The sequence below is a fragment of the Ovis canadensis genome, chromosome 18 (genome assembly GCF_042477335.2).
Source record: "Ovis canadensis isolate MfBH-ARS-UI-01 breed Bighorn chromosome 18, ARS-UI_OviCan_v2, whole genome shotgun sequence".
Lineage (NCBI taxonomy): Eukaryota > Metazoa > Chordata > Mammalia > Artiodactyla > Bovidae > Ovis > Ovis canadensis.
In genome coordinates this window covers 43,826,241-43,846,718 of record NC_091262.1, presented here as the reverse complement: position 1 = coordinate 43,846,718, position 20,478 = coordinate 43,826,241, and the positions used below count along the sequence as shown (strand labels likewise).

At 43.7% G+C, this 20,478-nt stretch overlaps 1 protein-coding gene across 1 annotated transcript in view; it reads right to left on the bottom strand.

Moving 5' to 3' along the window:
• OTUD7A (OTU deubiquitinase 7A) overlaps positions 1 to 20,478 on the bottom strand; it is a 382,459-nt gene that overhangs the window by 32,647 nt on the left and 329,334 nt on the right. The window contains exon 9 of the mRNA XM_069560072.1: positions 20,319 to 20,431. Coding sequence (XP_069416173.1) covers positions 20,319 to 20,431 — 113 coding nt within the window. The remainder of the gene's footprint in view (positions 1 to 20,318; positions 20,432 to 20,478) is intronic.

The window sequence follows — 20,478 nt, the reverse complement described above, 5'->3', positions numbered from 1 at the left end:
CTGTATTCGTCTGTAGTGTCTCTTTAGCTTGTCTCTGAAGCTCTGTCTTCAGTTTGGAACATTCCTCAGGGTACTTGACTTTTAGGACCTGGGCTGTTTTGAAGACCACAGGCCTGGTATTGTGTAGAATGTTCATTTATTGTTGTTTAGTCACTAAGTCGTGTCTGACTCTTTGTGATCCCATGGACTGCAGCATGCAAGGCTTCCCTGTCCTTTGCTATCTCCTGGAGTTCGCTCAAACTCATGTCCTTTGAGTCAGTGATGCCATTCAACCATCTCATCCTCTGTCACCCACTTCTGCTCCTGCCCTCAATCTTTCCCAGGGTCTTTTCCAGTGAGTTGGCTCTTCACATCAAGTGGCCAATGTATTAGAGCTTCAGCTTCAGCATCAGTCCTTCCAATGAATATTCAGAGTTGATTTCCTTTAGGATTCACTGCTTTGATCTCCCTGCTGTCCAAGGGACTCTCAAGAGTCTTCTCTGGCACCACAGTTCGAAAGCACCAACTCTTTAGTGCTCAGCCTTTTTTATGGTCCAACTCTCATATCCGTAAATGACTAATGGAAAAATCACAGCTTTGACAAGATGGACCTTTGTTGGCAAATTAATATCTCTGCTTTTTAATATGCTGTCTAGGTTGGTCATAACTTTTCTTCCAAGGAGCAAGTGTGTTTTAATTTCATAACTGTAGTCACCATCTGCAGTGATCTTGGAGCCCAAGAAAATAAAATCTGCCTCTATCTCCACTTTTTCCTCCATTTGCCATGAAGTGATGGCACTGGATGCAGTGATCTTTGTTTTTTGACTGTTGAGCTTTAAGCTAGTTTTCTGACTCTCCTCTTTCACCCTCATCAAGAAGCACTTTAGTTCTCCTTCACTTTCTGCCATTAGAGTGGTACCATCTGCATATCTGAGGTTGGTGATATTTCTCCTGGCAATCTCGATGTCCGTGGTCTGGGTTTGTATTTTCTCACAATCAGAGCAGATTGGCTTATGATGCATCCTTTTAGTGGTGTCCAGTCGGGTGGCCTGGCGTTGACTGGATCCCTCTCGGGGCCATCAGCCAGGCTCCCCTTGCAGAGCTGCTCACTTCCCATCCATAATAAGCATTTTATGGGAAGGAACTTGGAACCTATAGACATACTCTACTCCTCACCAAGCCTTGATACCATTTATTGATATCAGTCTAGATTCTGGGCTTTTATTTGATTCAGTGGGCTATAACCCATCAGTGTGATTATTCTAATGCTCAGATACCCACCTGGTCACTGGAGCTCTTTCAAGTGGGATCTACGGCTATGTGACAGCCCCTGTCACTATTTAGAGCACATCCTTGCTTTTCAGCAGGAGGAGGTGGTCCAGGTTGTGAACTAAAAATGTTGCCTGCCATATCAGTAAACAAAGGGTGTTGCAGCCATCAGTCATTATAGCTGCCCCCACGGTGGGCCCTGAGGAAACTCAGGATGAAAGCAGGATGTCCCCCAACACCATCTAGCAGTCAGCTGCTGCAGCCACCCCCCTCTTCCCGGTGATACACCCCGAGTGGACTTCGGATGCGCAAACACAGGATACTGGCCCTAGAGAGCTGAGGTGTACATCAAAGTAATCCGTGAGCCAGACTCTCGCATCTCCCCCCGACAAAAGCACTAAGTTCCTTAGAGGTTTGGTAATCTTTTGATGTTCTGACTACTTGGTCTTTGTTACAAAAAACACCTATATCCTGTTTCACCTACTTTCCTCTTAGAGCAATCTCTTCGAGCTCTCTGAGGGGCTGTGTCCCAGGCTTAAGTCCTCAGTTTGGTCCACTGAATAAACCATCACTCTCAACTGTTAGGTTGTATATATTTTTCAGTCAAGAAGATTCATCTTATATCTCTTCTGTCTCAGCCCTGGATTTAGCCATTTCTGTTTTTTTTTCAAATGGTGGATAATGGTGTTTAGAAGCCAAAATATGATTATTGCTAATGTCACTTCCCCTAGACTCGGTAAATAGAGCTGGGAGACGTGTGTGTGTTTGTACTCTCACATGAATACACAAACATTTTCATCTATCTATCCATGTATTATCTGTCTATCTATCCATTATCTATCTATTTACCTATCTATCATCTATCTATCCATCTATTACCCATCTATCTGAAACTTTGAGTCCCCTAATACTGCTCATTCCAGTCTAACACCCCAGAGCTCATTCTTCTTCTAACTCCTTTCTCCAAATCTCCACCAGTGATGTTGCCCTTCCCCTGAGTTGCCCTCTTCACTCCATCTGGCTCTGACACCCTGGCCTTAGTCCTCTGTGTCCTGCCACCCCACACCCTGCCCACTGCAGATGCTCATATTGCTTTGATGAACCTTATGGATTTAGGACTGAATTTTTCAGGGAAGGAAGGGACACAAAAGAGGAGCATGTTAAAACATACACACACCGAGTCTAACACAATGTCACACGCATATCCATGCATGCATGCATGCTTCGGTCCATCCATCCATGCATGCATATACTCACCCATCCATGAACACATGCATTCATCCTTCTGTTCATCCATCTGTCCATCCACCCACCCACCTGTCTGTCCATCCGTCCCAGATCTGTGCTAGGGTCGGGGAATGTGGTTGCACCACCTACATCTGCAAGCCTCATAGCTGGACACAGGCAGCAGTGATGGGGGTGCAAGCCCAACTGGAAGAGGGTTACGGAGATGAGCCTAAAGCAGAGCAAATCCTGTCTTGGTGTTGAACATGAGAGCCAAAGGTCAACTGTGATTCTGCTCAGTGGCCCAGAAGGTGGAAGAAAGTGTCCCAGCTCCACCCTGGGGGCAGCTGGAGAAACTCCAAGTCCTTCCCTACTTGCTCCGGCTCCTTGCTCCCAGGGCACAGGGAGCAGGTTTGAGCTGGGGGTGGGTCCTCACTCTGTGCTCTCCCCTCAGCACCACCGCCACGCCCTTCTGCTTCTGGAGCCTCAGCAAATATTCCTGCTCATTGAATGCAGGCTGGGAATTTGGCCTGACGACTCCTCAGGCTCCTCTGAGGCGCAAATGGGCAAATGGGAGAAGACTTTGGAACAGTGACCTGTGTGTGTGAGTTACTGTGACTGAGCCTGCTGGTAGAAATCAGCTCCAGCAAAGCCCGTCCTGAATACTCAAGTCCACTTCTCGTCCCAAGACTTCGCATCAACTTCCTGTGAGTTTACTGAGCAATGCTAGATGCGGGATTGTAAACAGAATCTTGCCTCTGGGAAAAGACACCTAACATCCCTAAAACATTTAGTTATTGGTTAAGAAGACTAACATGCAATGTAACTGCTTCGTGCTTACACTTGGGTGTGTCTGAGAGCTTCCTCACAGGCCCTAGGCCACAACAAATGTATGCCCTTTACTTCAGTGTGTACCTGGGGAGAGGGGATCAGGAGCACAGGGACACCCACCCACCAGTGAAAACCCCCTGAGAAAGATGGGTTCCCTCAGCAGAGGCGGTGGGACCAAGACGCAAGGATGGTGGAGCGAGTCCAGATGGCGCTGAAGCTGGTGGCAGGAATGAAAAGGTACAGTGCAGATTTGGGGATGTCCTGGCTTAAATGGCAGTAACAACCTTAGAGGGCATCCCAGCAAGAGCCCATGTCATCGACAAGGAATCCAGTCTGGGCAGTCAGTGAGGTCTTGCCCAAGGGCAGTCACCCAGCCACACAGAGGGGCAGCTTGGGTGCAGGCCCCCCCAGGACAAGTTCCCTATTGCCCTCCCCAAGGTGGGGTGTCCACACCTCCTATTTTGCTCAGGGAAGTCCTCAGAAGAAATGGAGTAACCATCATGGTCAACAAAAGAGTCCAAAATGCAGTACTTGGATGCAATCTCAAAAATGACAGAATGATCTTTGTTCGTTTCCAAGGCAAACCATTCAATATCACAGTTATCCAAGTCTATGCCCCAACCAGTAATGCTGAAGAAGCTGAAGTTGAATGGTTCTATGAAGACTTACAAGACCTTTTAGAACTAACACCCAAAAAAGATGTCCTTTTCATTCTAGGGGACTGGAATGCAAAAGTAGGAAGTCAAGAAACACCTGGAGTAACAGGCAAATTTGGCCTTGGAATGCGGAATGAAGCAGGGCAAAGACTAATAGAGTTTTGCCAAGATAATGCACTGGTCATAGCAAACACCCTCTTCCAACAACACAAGAGAAGACTCTACACATGGACATCACCATATGGTCAACACCGAAATCAGATTGATTATATTCTCTGCAGCAAAAGATGGAGAAACTCTATACAGTCAACAAAAACAAGACTAGGAGCTGACTGTGGCTCAGATCATGACCTCCTTATTACCAAATTCAGACTGAAATTGAAGAAAGCAGGGAAAACCGCTAGACCATTCAGGTATGACCTAAATCAAATCCCTTATGATTATACAGTGGAAGTGAGAAATAGATTTAAGGGCCTAAATCTGATAGAGAGAGTGCCTGATGAACTATGGACAGAGGTTCATGACACTGTACAGGAGACAGGGATCAAGACCATCCCCATGGAAAAGAAATGCAAAAAAGCAAAATGGCTGTCTGGGAAAGCCTTACAAATAGCTGTGAAAAGAAGAAAAGCGAAACGCCAAGGAGAAAAGGAAAGATATAAGCATCTGAATGCAGAGTTCCAAAGAATAGCAAGAAGAGATAAGAAAGCCTTCTTCAGAGATCAATGCAAAGAAATAGAGGAAAACAACAGAATGGGAAAGACTAGAGAGCTCTTCAAGAAAATTAGAGATACCAAGGGAACATTTCATGCAAAGATGGGCTCGATAAAGGACAGAAATGGTCTGGACCTAACAGAAGCAGAAGATATTAAGAAGAGGTGGCAAGAATACACAGAAGAACTGTACAAAAAAGATCTTCACGACCCAGATAATCATGATGGTGTGATCACTCATCTAGAGCCAGATGTCCTGGAATGTGAAGTCAAGTGGGCCTTAGAAAGCATCAATATGAACAAAGCTAGTGGAGGTGATGGAATTCCCGTACAGCTATTTCAAATCCTGAAAGATGACGCTGTCAAAGTGCTGCACTCAATATGCCAGCAAATGTGGAAAACTCAGCAGTGGCCACAGGACTGGAAAAGGTCAGTTTTCATTCCAATCTCAAAGAAAGGCAATGCCAAAGAAGGCTCAAACTACTGCACAACTGCACTCATCTCACACACTAGTAAAGTAATGCTCAAAATTCTCCAAGCCAGGTTTCAGCAATATGTGAACTGTGAACTTCCTGATGTTCAAGCTGGTTTTAGAAAAGGCAGAGGAACCAGAGATCAAATTGCCAACATCCGCTGGATCATGGAAAAAGCAAGAGAGTTCCAGAAAAACATCTATTTCTCCTTTATTGACAATGCCAAAGCCTTTGACTGTGTGGATCACAATAAACTATGGAAAATTCTGAAAGAGATAGGAATACCAGACCACCTGACCTGCCTCTTGAGAAGTCTGTATGCAGGTCAGGAAGCAACAGTTAGAACTGGACATGGAACAACAGACTGGTTCCAAATAGGAAAAGGAGTACATCAAGGCTGTATATCGTCACCCTGCTTATTTAATTTCTATGCAGAGTACATCATGAGAAACGCCAGACTAGAAGAAACACAAGCTGGAATCAAGATTGCCAGGAGAAATATCAATAACCTCAGATATGCAGATGACACCACCCTGATGGCAGAGAGTGAAGAAGAGCTAAAAAGCCTCTTGATGAAAGTGAAAGAGGAGAGCGAAAAAGTTGGCTTAAAGCTCAACATTCAGAAAATGAAGATCATGGCGTCTGGTCCCATCGCTTCATGGGAAATAGATGGGGAAACAGTGGAAACAGTGTCAGACTGTATTTTTTGGGGCTCCAAAATCACTGCAGACGGTGATTGCAGCCATGAAATTAAAAGACGCTTACTCCTTGGAAGAAAAGTTATGACCAACCTAGATAGTATATTCAAAAGCAGAGATATTACTTTGCCGACTAAGGTCCATCTAGTCAAGGCTATGGTTTTTCCAGTAGTCATGTATGGATGTGAGAGTTGGACTGTGAAGAAGGCTGAGCACCAAAGAATTAATGCTTTTGAACTGTGGTGTTGGAGAAGACTCTTGAGAGTCCCTTGGACTGCAAGGAGATCCAACCAGTCCATTCTGAAGGAGATCAACCCTGGGATTTCTTTGGAAGGAATGATGCTAAAGCTGAAACTCCAGTACTTTGGCCACCTCATATGAAGAGTTGACTCATTGGAAAAGACTTTGATGCTGGGAGGGACTGGGGGTAGGAGGAGAAGGGGACGTCAGAGGATAAGATGGCTGGATAGCATTACTGACTGGATGGACGCAAGTCTGAGTGGACTCCGGGAGATGGTGATGGACAGGGAGGCCTGGCGTGCTGCGATTCATGGGCTCGCAGAGTCGGACACGACTCAGCGACTGAACTGAACTAAACTGAATGGCTGGTGGCCACTCTCACTCTCCACAATGTACCAATTTAGATAAGTTGTATAGTTACTGCATCCATGGTGATTCTCTTTGTGACATAGTTATCTGTATCCTGTGTACCCTCTCATCCGAAAATAAAAGCATACATGATGGACCTAGAGATGATAATACTAAGTAAAGTCAAGTCGAGAGAGAAAGACAAATACCATATGACATCACTTATCTGTGGAATCTAAAAAATTGATACAAATGAACTTGTTACAAAACAGAAACAGACTCACATAGGAAACAAACTTATGGTTGCCAAAGGGGAAAGGTGTTAGAAGGGATAAATTTGGAGTCTGGGACTAGCAGATACACACTACTATATATAAAAATGTAAACAACAAAGTCCTATGATATAGCACAGGAAACTATACTTAGTATCTTATAATCCTGTAATGGAAAAGAATCTGAAAAAGAATATGTATATATGTGCAACTGAATCACTTTGCTGTATACCTGAAACCAATACAATATTGGTTGTAAATTAGTAAATCAACTATATTTCAATAAAAAACTTGAAAAATACAAGCACATATGTGTTTGTGTGTGCATACACACATATACAGGACTATGAATGTATGTCCATATCTAGCTTCTACATAAAACCCTCCTCACCACCTCTAGGTGAAAGGCAGGGTACTCCATGGACTTTGCCGACCCTTGCTTCTCCTAAGGGTCATCCCAGAGAGGCCTGTGCCATAGTATGCGGGTCTCCTCCCCTCCCATAGCTGCACAGCACTCGTTATGTGTCAATGAAAACACTGTTGCCTGCCACGTCCGTAAACAGAGGACGCCACAGCCACCACGCCATCACCTTACAGCTGCCTGGATGGCGAACTCGGAGGGAACTCAGGATGGACAGGATGCCCACCATCAAACCAACAGATGCTGCAGATACCCCCGATGGTGCACCCGGAGGACACTAAGGATGAGAAAGCCCAGGATACTGGCCCCGGGTAGCTGAGGTGCATATCAAAGGAATAACTTCAGGGAGCCCAGACTCTTGCACTTTCCCAATACACGGAAAAGGGCCGCACTTCTTTTCAGATGCTGCTTTTCCTTAATTAACTGTAATCTTCTGATGCTCTGACTACTTGGTCTGTATTGTGAAAACTCCCACGTGGCTCTTCCCTTACCTCTTTGGAGCTGTCCTTTGAGCTATCTGAGAGGCTACCTCCTGGGCTTAGGCCCTCAGTTTTGCTTGCTAAATAAAACATAATTCTCAACATTTGCGCTGTGCACTTTTTTCAGTTGACACATATGTGTCACTGGCAGCATTTCTGCCAGTGGTGGGGCTCGACCCCTTCTCCTGGGCAGGTTTGGAGCCATGAGGACACGTAGATGGAGAGGGAGCTGAATCAGGAGTCAGCCTGAGGGGCTCACAGGGGCTGAGGCCAGCCAGTGCCCTGTGGTGGGCCTCTGTATCTGGTCAGGGACTGTGCCTGCCCAGATGGGCAGCTTTTCAAAAAGATTTCCTAAGGCATCACAGTGTAGGCATCCAGGACCTTGCTAACAGTTATGGTCTGGGGACCCAGGACGGAAGGATGGTGGCACTCTGAGGGGACCAAGAGGGTCTCGGGCTCTGATAAGGAGTTTTTCAATAGTGGTCAAGGTGGCCTGGGGGTGAGGACTCATCTCACTGCCTTAAATGAAGAAGCTGGGGTCACTTGTGTGGCAAATACTTACTGAGTGCCTGCTGTAGGGATAGACAGCACTGTTGCTAGGCGTGTGTCTATGTGGGTGTTCATGTGTACACATGTATGCAGGTCTCAGTGGCAAAGACAGACAATTAACAGATGACGAAACCAGAAAAATTATCAGATGTTAATAAGCATGGTGGTAAATGGGGGCTTCTTTAAACAGGAAGGTCAGAGAAGGCTCCTGACAGATGAAGCGACAGCTTCACTCATATTTTCAATAAGCAATGTCTTTAAGAAATTTAAAGGGATTCCAGATTTGCAAATGTGAGAACTTGTTAGGCGAATAGTCTTCCTGCTTGGTTCACTGACAGAAGTCAAAGAACCTTGAGGAATATTTGCAAGAAAGCCTCCGTTCCCACAACAGGCCAAGCCCTGACCCTGGAGTGCCAGTCTGAGGGGCGAGTACTTCCCAGCAGCAGCAAGCCACTCAGGTTTCCTTAAAAGACTGAATTAAGGGACTTCCCTGGTGGTCCAGTGGCTAGGACTCCATGCTTGCAATGCAGGAAGCCTGGGTTTGATCCCTGATCAGGGAACTAGATCCCATAAGCCACAACGAGAGATCCTGCATGCCACACCTAAGACCTGGTGCAGCCAAATAAAAATAAATGTAAAAAAGACTGACAAATTCATATCTTTGAGACTGTACATTAGGAAACCATTTAAGAGTCTAGCTATTTCTGAAAAAGCCCAATAAAAAAGAAAAGTAGCAAACATACTATGAAATTATGTAGCACAGAAATGAAATTGTGGAAAGTCAGGAGAAGGCAAAGGCACCCCACTCCAGTACTCTTGCCTGGAAAATCCTATGGACAGAGGAGCCTGGTGGGCTGCAGTCCATTGGGTTGCTAAGAGATGGACACAACTGAGCGACTTCCCTTTCACTTTTCACTTTCATGCTTTGGAGAACGAAATGGCAACCCACTCCAGTGTTCTTGCCTGGAGAATCCCAGGGACGGGGGAGCCTGGTGGGCTGCCGTCTATGGGGTCACAGAGTCAGACACGACTGCCGCGACTCAGCAGCAGCAGCAGTTGCACAATGAGCAGCACACTGGGACAGTGCAGGCCTGAGACGTCAGTCACTCAGTGGGGGCTGCCCAAGAGTCCTCGAAAAAGCCCCCCTCTCTGTCTCATTTTCTCTTTGTTCCAACAGCCTCTCAGGCTCCATAACCTGTCTCATCCAATGGAGAAAAAGTAAGCTATTGCTTTATAAAAGGTTAAAGAACAAAACTGATTATTCTCATCACAAATTTCAGGATAAGCTGTTGATTCTTGCTCTTTCATGCCTGATATGCGTCATCTGCATGACTGTGCATCATGGTGTTCTGATCTGATAAGAGTGTGGGTTTATGCTGGCAGTCAGGTTCAAGTTCAGATCCTGGCTCTGTCCCTTCCAGGCTGAGGGATGCTGAGAGCTGATTTAATTTCCTGAATCTCAGTTTTCTGCCATTGGTGATGATAATGATGGCTTCATAGCCCTGCTCGATACAGATCATATTGTAACACGTGTGTGCTCAGCAGATGACATAGCTCTAATTCCTGTCAGATGCTGCTGTCCTTCCCCATCTCCAGCGAATCTTGATCCCCTAAGAAGGCCAGCCTTCCCTGCTCCAGATCCCAGTCAAAGGCTGTGTGGGAGAATGGTGTGAGCACTCATCCCAAGAGGGCTGGCCTTTGCTCCCTGGCTCCTAACAGGTCGAGTCTGGGCACTGGTGTCATGGGCCCCAGGCAGGAATGTCTCCCCTGGGGTGCGTGTGGAGGCACACGTGCTCAGCACCACACCTGCTGGTCCTGGATTGGCTCTGTTGGTACACGCAGCTCCATCTGGCCAGCACTGAGCTACGGTTTGGAAGAGAATCAAAAAGGAGGATTGGGTTGGCTGCACCAATAGGATGTTGCAATGTGAAGGAGAGACAATGTAAAACATACATGAACCCTTCGTGAGCAGGGGCGCAGGACAGGGCTAGGTGTATAGCAGCACATTATGGCTGGAAGACAGAAAAGGGAGTCCCAGGGAACAAGAACGTGCCTGGAAGATTATAAACCAGGAAGGACTTCAGGAACAATCCCATAAGGTTGTTTATGAACTCCTGGACTCCACTTCAACTCTGGGCTGGGCGAATATCGATCTGATCTGCCCTAATCAGTACACCAAAGGCTCTGAGGAATTACTGAATAGACTCCTGCTCAGGTTACAGATTGTGTAATGTGTGGCTTAGGCAAATAGGACAGCAAAGGCTTTGAAAACCGCAGCCCAGAGAAGGCAGGTTGAAATTTACAGCGTGAACCTACCTGCTTAACATGAAAAGTCAAGATTTTTCATAGATTATTAACAAGACTCAGAGTCTTGTAATATCCAAAACATCCAGGATGCAATCCAAATGTCCTTGACACGTGAAGAACCACAAAAATTCTCCATTTTCCCAGGAAGAGAACGGTCAAAAGACTACCAACTCTGAGTTGGTAGATGTCAGAATTATCTGACAAACATTTTAAAGAAGTTATTGTGAAAATGCTCCAATCAGTGATGGAAATGTTAGAAATTAAATATACAGTAATTGGAAGAAAAAATTCACTGAGTGGACTCAATAGTGGATTGGGGATGAGAGAGGATAAGAGTCAGTAAAATTTGAAGACAGATCAACAGATGGCCCAATCTGAAGAAGAAGGAGAAGAAAAGATTGACAAAAGGAGAATTTCAGTGACTTCAGACAGTATCAAAAGTGTAATACTCATGTCATCAGAGTTCCAGAAGGAGAAAGAGTACAGAGCCCTGAAAAAGAAAAAAAAAAAAAAACCTGAAGAAATAATGACTGAAAGCTTCCTAAACTGGGCAAAACTTCAGACCTATAGATTTAAGAAGCTCAGACTAATGAGGATAAACCTAAAGAAACCCCTGGCCAGACACAACAAAATCAAATTGTTGAAACCTAAGGACAGAGGAAAATTGCTGAAAGTAGCCAGATGAAAAGTGATATGCTGAACAGGGAAATAGTAAATCAAGTGACTATAGATTTCTCATCAGGAACTACTGGAGAAGAAGGGGAAACAAGATTTTTAAAGTGCTGCAAGAAAAGGATGATAAACAACTGATAGAATTCTCTATCCGTTAAAAATATCCTTCAGGTATAAAGGTGAAATAAACATATTCTCAGATGAAGAATAAGTAATGGAATTCACAACCAGAAAGTCTCCCTAAAAATTAAAAGAAAATGTTTGGATTGAAAGAAAATGATACCAGAAAAATGTTGGAACATCAGAAATGAAGGAAGCACAACAGAAATAGTCATGATTTGTGTACATATAATAGAGTATCCTTTTCCTCTTGAGTTCTTTAATATAGATTTGAAGATCCACATTAAAAATATTATATTGGCTGATGGGGTATTTAAAGTATGTAGATGAAATACATAAGAAAACTATACCATAAAGGAGAGAATAAGGGAGCTATTTGGTAGCAAGGATTTTGAATTGCACTTGAATTCCAAAAGGGATTGCTTAAAATATGTATATTGTAATTACTTGAGCCACCACTTAAAAACTCTATGAAAGATGTTAAAATCATAAAAATTAAATTAAAATAGAATCTTAAAAATTCAAATAACTGAAACAAGGAAAGGGGAACAGAGGAACAAAAAACACAATGGGAAAAAGCAAACAAATAATAAAACAGGAGACCAAAACTCAAACAGATCAATAATTACATTAAATACAGATTATATAAATGTAGCAGTTAATAGACAGAAATTGTTACAGTCAATAATACCTATTTGCTGTGTTAAAGAAACTCACTGTAAATATAATGATACAGGTAGGTTAAAGATAAAAGGATGGAAAATTACAGATCATAAAAAATTTAATCAAGATCAATTTCAAGAAGCTTTATCAATATCAGGCAAAGTAGACTTCAGACCAAAGAAAACTGCCTCAGATAAAAAGAGATATTATACAATGATCAAAGGATAAATTCAGAAAGAAGGTGGAATAGTCCTAAATGAATGTGGATTTAACAATAAGACTTCAAAATACTTAGAAGAAATAGAAACAGCCATAAGTATAATTGCAGGGCTCTAAACTTCTCTCGCAGTAGCTGAAAGAACAAGTAGACAAAAAATCAGCAAGGGTATAGAAAATCTGAACAAAACCATCAATCGACTGGATCTAACGGACTTTAGCAGAACACTTTATCCAACAAGTACAGAATACACATCTTTTTAAAATGCACAGGGAATATTCACAAAGACAGACAATACGCTCACTCCTTCACAAAACTGAAGGCATTTAAAATAACTTAAATCATACCAATTACGTTCTCAGATCATAATGCAATTAAACTATAATCAGTAAAGAAAGACAGCAAAGCCACGTTACATAACAGACTTTTAGATAATTCAGTAGTCAAAGAGAAAATCTCAAGGGAAATTAGAAAATATTTTAAACAATGAAAATAAAAATGCAACCTATCAACATTTGTTATACACAGCTAAGCAGTTCTTAAGAGGGAAATTTATAGTCCCCAAATACATATATTACAAAAAAAATCTCATATCAATAATCTAAGCTTTCATCTGAATAAAGTAGAAAAATCAGTGCAATATACCTAAAGCAAACAGAATGAGCAGAAACTCTAAAGGTAAGAACAGAAACCAATGAAATTTAAATCTAAAAACCAACAGGGACTAGCAATTAAGCCAAAATTGGCTCTTTTAAATGATCAATAAAATTGACAGAACTTTAACATTGCAGATCAAAAAAAAAAAAAGAGAGAGAGAGACAGAAAGAAGAAAAGACACTAACTGCTGAATCTGAAAAGAAAGGGCATATCACTAAAGTCGCCCTGAGGTATTAAGTTACAAAAGGGAAAATTATAAACAATATTATGCACATAAATTCAACAACTTTGATGAAATGGAACAATTTCTCAAAATAACAAGCTACCCAAAACTACTTATTTCTATTTTCTATAACTGTTAGAGAGGCTGAATTTATAGTTAATACACTTCTGTAAAGGCAATATCTGATTGCAGATGAATTTACAGATTTTGTGAATCTACCAAACATTTAAAGAAAAAATATCACCAATTATATACAATTTACTGGAAAAAATAGAGGTGTGTGTGTGTGTGTGTGTCTGTGTGTGTGTGTGTCTGTGTGTGTGTATGTGTGTGTGTACATGCACATAGGCATGCTCAGTCATGTCTGACTCCTTGCAATCCCATGGACTATAGCCCACCAGGCTCCTCTGCCCATTCCTTTCTCCTGGGGATCTTTCCAACCCAGGGACTGAACCTGCGTCTCTTAGGCCTCCTCCACTGGCAGGTGGATTCTTTTACTGCTAGAGCCACTGGGAAGCCCTAAAGGAGACACAATTGTCTCCAACTTGTTTATGAGACCAGCATTACACTGGGACCCGAACTAGACAAAGACAGCAGCACAGAAACAGGAAACTATATTCAATAACTGCCACGGCAATGGGTACAAAAATTCTCAACATAACATTGCCAAATTGAAATAACAAAAGAAAACCTTTTAATACACCAAGAGAAAGTGGAATTAAACCCTGGAATGCAATGATTCCCTGCAATGAAATCCCTGGTTCAATATTAAAATATCATCCAACGTAACCTACCATATTAATGTCTAAAGAAGAAAAAAATCCACATGATCATATTAACTGATGTAGAAATGTATTTGATAAAATTCAACATTCATTAATGACAGAAATTCTCAACAACAAAAAATACAAGGAAACTTCCTCAATCTGATAAAAATACCTACTAAAAATCTATAACAAATATCTTACTGGTGAAAGATTTCTGACTAAGAGTGGTAACCAGGGAAGAGTTTCCTCTCTCATCATGTATGCTCAACATCATTCTAGAAATTCTAGTTAGTGCAATAAGAAAAAGAAATAAAAGGCACAGAGATTAGAAAGGAAAAAATAAACCTACCCCAACCCACTGATTATATGACTATCTGTGTAGAAAATCCCAAGGAATCTAAAAACCTCTTAGCACTGATACATGAGTTTAGTAACATCACAGAATACAAAGTCACAAACATCAGTAACTAGAAATAACTAGCAATGAATAATTGCAGACCCAAATGAAAACACAATCATTTACAATAGCTTCAAATGAAATATTCAGGTATATATCAGATGGCGATTGCAGCCATGAAATTAAAAGACGTTTACTCCTTGGAAGGAAAGTTATGACCAATCTAGATAGCATATTCAAAAGCAGAGACGTTACTTTGCCAACGAAGATCCGTCTAGTCAAGGCTATGGTTTTTCCAGTGGTCATGTATGGATGTGAGAGTTGGACTGTGAAGAAAGCTGAGTGCCAAAGAATTGATGCTTTTGAACTGTGGTATTGGAGAAGACTCTTGAGAGTCCCTTGGACTACAAGGAGATCCAACCAGTCCATTCTGAAGGAGATCAGTCCTGGGTGTTCATTGGAAGGACTGATGATAAAGCTGAAACTCCAATACTTTAGCCACCTGGTGCGAAGAGTTGACTTACTGGAGGCAGGAGGAGAAGGGGATGATGGCAGGAGAAGGGGATGACAGAGGATGAGATGGCTGGATGGTATCACTGACTCGATGGACATGAGTCTGAGTGAACTCTGGGAGTTGGTGATGGACAGGGAGGCCTGGAGCGCTGCGATTCATGGGGTCGCAAAGAGTCGGACACAACTGAGCGACTGAACTGAACTGAAACATGTATACAATGTTTATGCAGAGAATTATAAAATGCTAATAAAACAAATCAAAGAAGATTTAAATATATGAAGACGCATACTGTGTCTACCTAATACTTGGAAAAAGATGTGTAAGTACACTCAACATTGTAAAGATTTCAGTCCTCCAATTCATGTATAGACTTCATGTAATACCAATAAAAATCCTGGCAGAATATTTTTCAGATTTAGACAAGCTGATTCTATAAATCTGTATGGGAAAGCAAAAAAAAAAAAAAAAAAAAAAAGACCAGAAATATTGAAAAAGGAGAATAAAGTTGGAGTGATGCTACCTAATTTTAAGACTTATTATAAAAGTGACACTGTCAAAAGGACAGGTGCATATTTCAATGGAACATAATACAGAATCTCCCACCAACAAAAATCTCCCAAACCCACATAAATATTGCCTACAGGTATTTGAAAAACGTAAAAGCAATTCAATGATGAAAGAATAGTCTTTTCAAGAAATGATATTGGAAAGTCAGACATTCATTCTAAATAAATGAAACCCTGATCTGTTCTCCATCATTATATTTTTGCCTTTTGGATAATGTCATATAAAGGAAACCATACATACACTACATAACTTTTTGAGACCTGATCCTTTCATGCAAGTTGTTACATATATCAGTAGTTTGTTTTTAATTCCTGAATTGTATTTCATAATATACTTTTTTTTTTTAATCAAAGGACATTTGAGTTGTTTCCAGTTTGGGGCAATTATGAATGGAACTTTGTGTGAACACAGATTTTCATTTTTGGGGGGCAGATTTTCTCAATCTTGACACTACTGAAATTTCAGACTAGCTGTTTCTTTGTTTGGGGGGCTGTGCTGTGCGCTTTAGAAGGCTAAGCAGCATCCATGGCTTCTACCCAGTAGATTCTAGCAGTATTCAGACTACATTCCAGTTGTGACAATCAAAATATCCCTAAATCTAGCCAAATGTCCCCTGGGGGCAAAATCATTGCTGGCTGAGAACCAGTGCTCTAGGGTAAATACTTAGCAGTAGGACTGCTGGGTCATATGGCAAGCGTTTTTAAATTTACAAGAATCTTGTCAAGCTGTATTCCAGAGCGGTTGTGTCATTTTTATATCACCAACAGTGTGATGTAAAATTTGCTTTGCACTCTCACCAGCACCTGGTATTGCCAGTATAATTTTTTCTGACTTTCTTATAGGTGTGTAGCGGTTTTAATTTTCATTTCCCTAATGGGGTTTACATGGTATTCTTCAAACTGAGAGGGTCCTGGTTTATTCCCTGCCTCCAAAGAGTATAGTGGTTGTTGAAAATTGCTTAAAAATTTAAAGTAATTCCTCTCATTAATTTATCATAGAACTAATGCTTACAAAGGTTTTCAGTATTTGGCAGAGGAGGAAAAGGGAGACCCAGGGAGATTGAGTTGGAAAATACCTTTCTGTACATTCACACAGAAAGATACCTGATGGCAAAGGTTTATTAGTCTGTTGTTAACGAAGGCTGAGATCTGAAATGACACTCCCTTGAAACACATCCTGGCACTAGACTAGAAAACAAAGAGGCCTCATTTTATCACCCACAGAAAAGAGCAAGAACCCAATTCTCTATAAGAGCAGAAAGAGGCTTCTGAGCTAAGGGGTAGGAGGAGAATTAGGGACCAGGAGACCTGGGAGGCAGGACACCTGAATTTGAACTACAGCTCTTCCACTCAGCAGATTATCCTGGGCAAATAATTTTTATCCTGACTCCAAATTTCCTCATATTTAAATAAGAATTATAACCTTTATCTCACAGCATTACAGTGATGACAGAATGAGATAGTGTGTTTGAAAATGCACAGCATGCCTCAGGCAATTAATACATGGTGAGTTAATGAATAGATCTTTTTCAGTCTGTAAAGGTGGAGTAAGAAGTTGGTTGAACATATTTAGTCTTTGGATTTCATTTAATTGTTTCACTTCAAATTAGCAAACTTTGACTGCGTGCCAGGAAGTTGATAGCTTTCTGATTTAACACCTTTCACGACATCATTCATATCATGAATTTAAAGAGAATTTATACCCAAACTATCCATCAAGGGTGAGACAGAATAAAGAGAAATTCAGATATGCAAGGACTCAAAATATTCTATCTGCAGTGTACTCTTTCTTAAGAAGCTATAAAACTTGTCATAGTGTATTCTCTGATAAACTGCAGGGTGCTGGACTCAGACAGGTCTTGGTCTGCATCCTAGCTCCACCAGTTACAAACCAGAGGTAAGTCAATTAATCTCTCAGAACATTAGTTTTCCAACATATAAAGGAGGGTGATGCCTAATTTATAAAGTGCAGATAAAGTGTGTAAGGCAGTGGCACTTAGGTAGTATGTAAGGCAGGTAGGTGCCCAGCAGAGGTTCATGGCTTTCTTTCTTCAATCCTCATTGCCCAGCACCATAAGCTATTTTTATGTTCCCTTCCTACAGGTCTAGGCTCTGGAGGTCAAGGTGCAGAGTATATAATAAACTCATGGGACATATAAACTCATGGAAGGGATTTATTCTACAGTCAGAAACTCCTGAAAGCCCCTAGGGCTCCAACGTTTTCAAGACTCACAGGAATGAATTTCTAAAGGTGAAATATCAGACACTCAGATGAGCCAGCGTGAGTGTCATAACCACTAAACTATGGACAGGGAGATGAACCATGGAAAGTCAGGGAAACCATACATTTCAGGTATTTGGAATAGGCCTTTACAACATACCATACAGGCAGCAGGCATGCCAACTCATAGGCTGAATGTGACAATGTCTTAATAAACATGTTTATAGCCATAACAGCTTCTTTTCACTTTCAAACCCATGATTTCACTGCCCAGTGCCAAAAGAATCAGAGAATGTGGCCAACTGCTTTGATGGCGACAGAGCCTTCTTACTGTGTATTTGTCCCTTTGCAATGTGAGAGTTGGACTGTGAAGAAGGCTGAGCGCCAAAGAATTGATACTTCTGAACTGTGATGTTGGAGAAGACTCTTGAGAGTCCCTTAGACTGCAAGGAGATCCAACCAGTCCATCCTAAAGGAGATCAGTCCTGGATGTTCTTTGGAGGGACTGATGTTGAAACTGAAACTCCAATACTTTGGCCACCTGATGTGAAGAGCTGACTCACCTGAAAAGACCCTGCTGCTGGAAAGATCGATGGCAGAAGGAGAAGGGGATGGCAGAGGATGAGATGGTTGGATGGCATCACCAACACAATGGACATGGGTCTGGGTGGACTCTGGGAGTTGGTGATGGACAGGGCAGCCTGGCGTGCTGCAGTTCATGGGGTCACAAAGAGTCGGACATGACTGAGCGACTGAACTGAATGGGACTTTGCCCCTCCTTTTATTAAGGATGGAGTCTATCTGCCCAGAGGCTGGCTCAGCCATGGGACTTGCTTTGGTCAGTGTTTCCATGGGACATTAGTAAATGTGATGCAAGTAGAGGCTTGAGCTGAACCTCCACTATGCAGGCTGCCCCGTCTTGTCGCCCTCATCCGTACTGTAAGGGTCCTGAGCCTTCTCAAAGATGAAATCTAGACGGAGGCTCGGCAAGAGCCAGAGTTGTGAATCAGGCCATCCTGGATGGTCCTGTACCACTCAGACTGACTGCCAGACGCTGCAGCCCCAGGAGAGGCTCCAGAAAATTCCAGAGCAGAACGCTGACTGCAGAACAGGGACAAATCCAGTGTCTCTGTGTTAAGCCACCCAGTTTTGGTGTGGTGTACACCACCACAGAAAACCGATCCAGCCCAGCAGGGGCCTTACTACCAAATGCATTTTACACCTGAACAACAAAGATGCTCCAGGAGCTTGGGAGACATGCCCAAGATCATGCACCCCAGTCTTGGACTCTTAACGCATGACATCTGAGTCTGGGCATCTGGTTGGGATCCACCAGGAAGACCCCTTTCTTAGTTCTCAGTTGCCATTGAACCAGATGAAGCACCCAGAGGTCGTCACTAACTGCTTTTATAGCTTTTACCAGTTGTTTTTCAAGTAATGGATTCCTCCCATTGCACACACACCCTCTTCCCCCAGAGTGTCCGTAGCGGGGGTTGGGGCTGCACCTGTCAGGTGGTGATGGGCAACTTCACTTGGACACTCGTTTCCATTCAGACCCGCATGACTTGGGGTGGAGTTATTTTCCTCTCTCTTCCATGTCTTCCTTTTCCTTCTGGGGACCAGCCCTCTTACCCATGGCCCCACTAGCAGCTCTGGTGATGGGCAAGCTGAGTTCACCTTTGCTGGAGGGGACTGCAAACTCCAGCAGCAGCCCTTTTGGAGGTAGCACTTCACAAGTCTCTGGAGGTGCAGTAAGTAGCACAGAATGTCTGATTTCTCTTGCTTTAGCCACAAGAAACGGGCATCTTGTGATTTGCGAGTAGGAGCATGGGAAAGAATGGGTCCTGTAGCTCTGAGTGCGCCTGCGTGGAAGCCCCCGCCTCTGCCTGGCCTCGGCTCTCACAGTTCTCACCGCATCTGCAACTACTGGTACAGTTGCCATTCAGGCTTTCTCACGCATCTGAGCTCGGCGGAGAGCTCACGCTGGTCTTGCCTTCCTGGAGTCTCGAAGAGCGTCCTCCCTGCGGTCACCAGTTCTAAACAGCCTATCCATGATGGCTCTCTGCCTGGTGATTCGCCCTGACTGGACCCCAACCTGGTCTCCACCCTTCTCTCTGAGCGAGTCATGGACACGCCTCCCTGCCTCCAGGGTCTCCTGCTGGGGCTCTGCCAGTGAGCCTTGGAATTGGCTACTGTGAGTCTTGCGGGAACAAGGCAGGAGGTTGGTCAAGTGCATCCTTGAATCTGACCCTTGCTCCCTTCCGACCTCTTCAGATGTTTAACCTGGTTCTTTCTGGGAAAAACTGCCGGGCCAGTGTCCATGCTGGGAGCAGCAGTGCAGGGTCTGTTCCCATCTGTCCTGGGGCCGGAGGGCCAGGGTCTGGGCAGGAGTGGTGCTGGACATGTCACTCACCAGGGGCCAAGCTCCAGCATGAGGCTTACCTGCTCTGGAACCCTGCTGGCCCAAGTTTCATGGAGGTTACTTAAAAAGACCACCACCGTTGCCTGGTGGCCCAGGGGTTAGGATTCCAGCAGCAGCCTGAAGCTTCAGAGCCTGGTGAGTGCGTGGGCAGCTTGGGCCCTCCCCAGGCTGGCTGGACAGTGAGTCCCTCTCTGCAGTGCTGGGGCCATGCTTGAGCTCATGAGATGCACACGGTGACTGCGTACACTTTCTTCCAAACATCCGGCAGGGTCCTGTCATCCCCCCCCACCTGCCCTGCATCCTTGGTAGAATCTAAGATCTGAAGGCAGGAGTCCTCCTTGTGTCGTCCCCAGCTTGGGGGTCCCACATCACCCCCATCACTCCCCATGCCGTCAGGGGGAGGGCTGGGGCAGCACTTACCCCCCGCCCGAGCCGCCATTCTTGCTGAAGTGTGTGCGTGGCTCGCTGGAGGCCAGCTTCAGCAGCTCCGTCCATTCCCGCTCCCACTCCTCCTCCGTGTACACCAGCCCTGACTGGCACAAAGCGGGGTGGGGTTAGGAGGTGGCGTCCACCTCTTCAC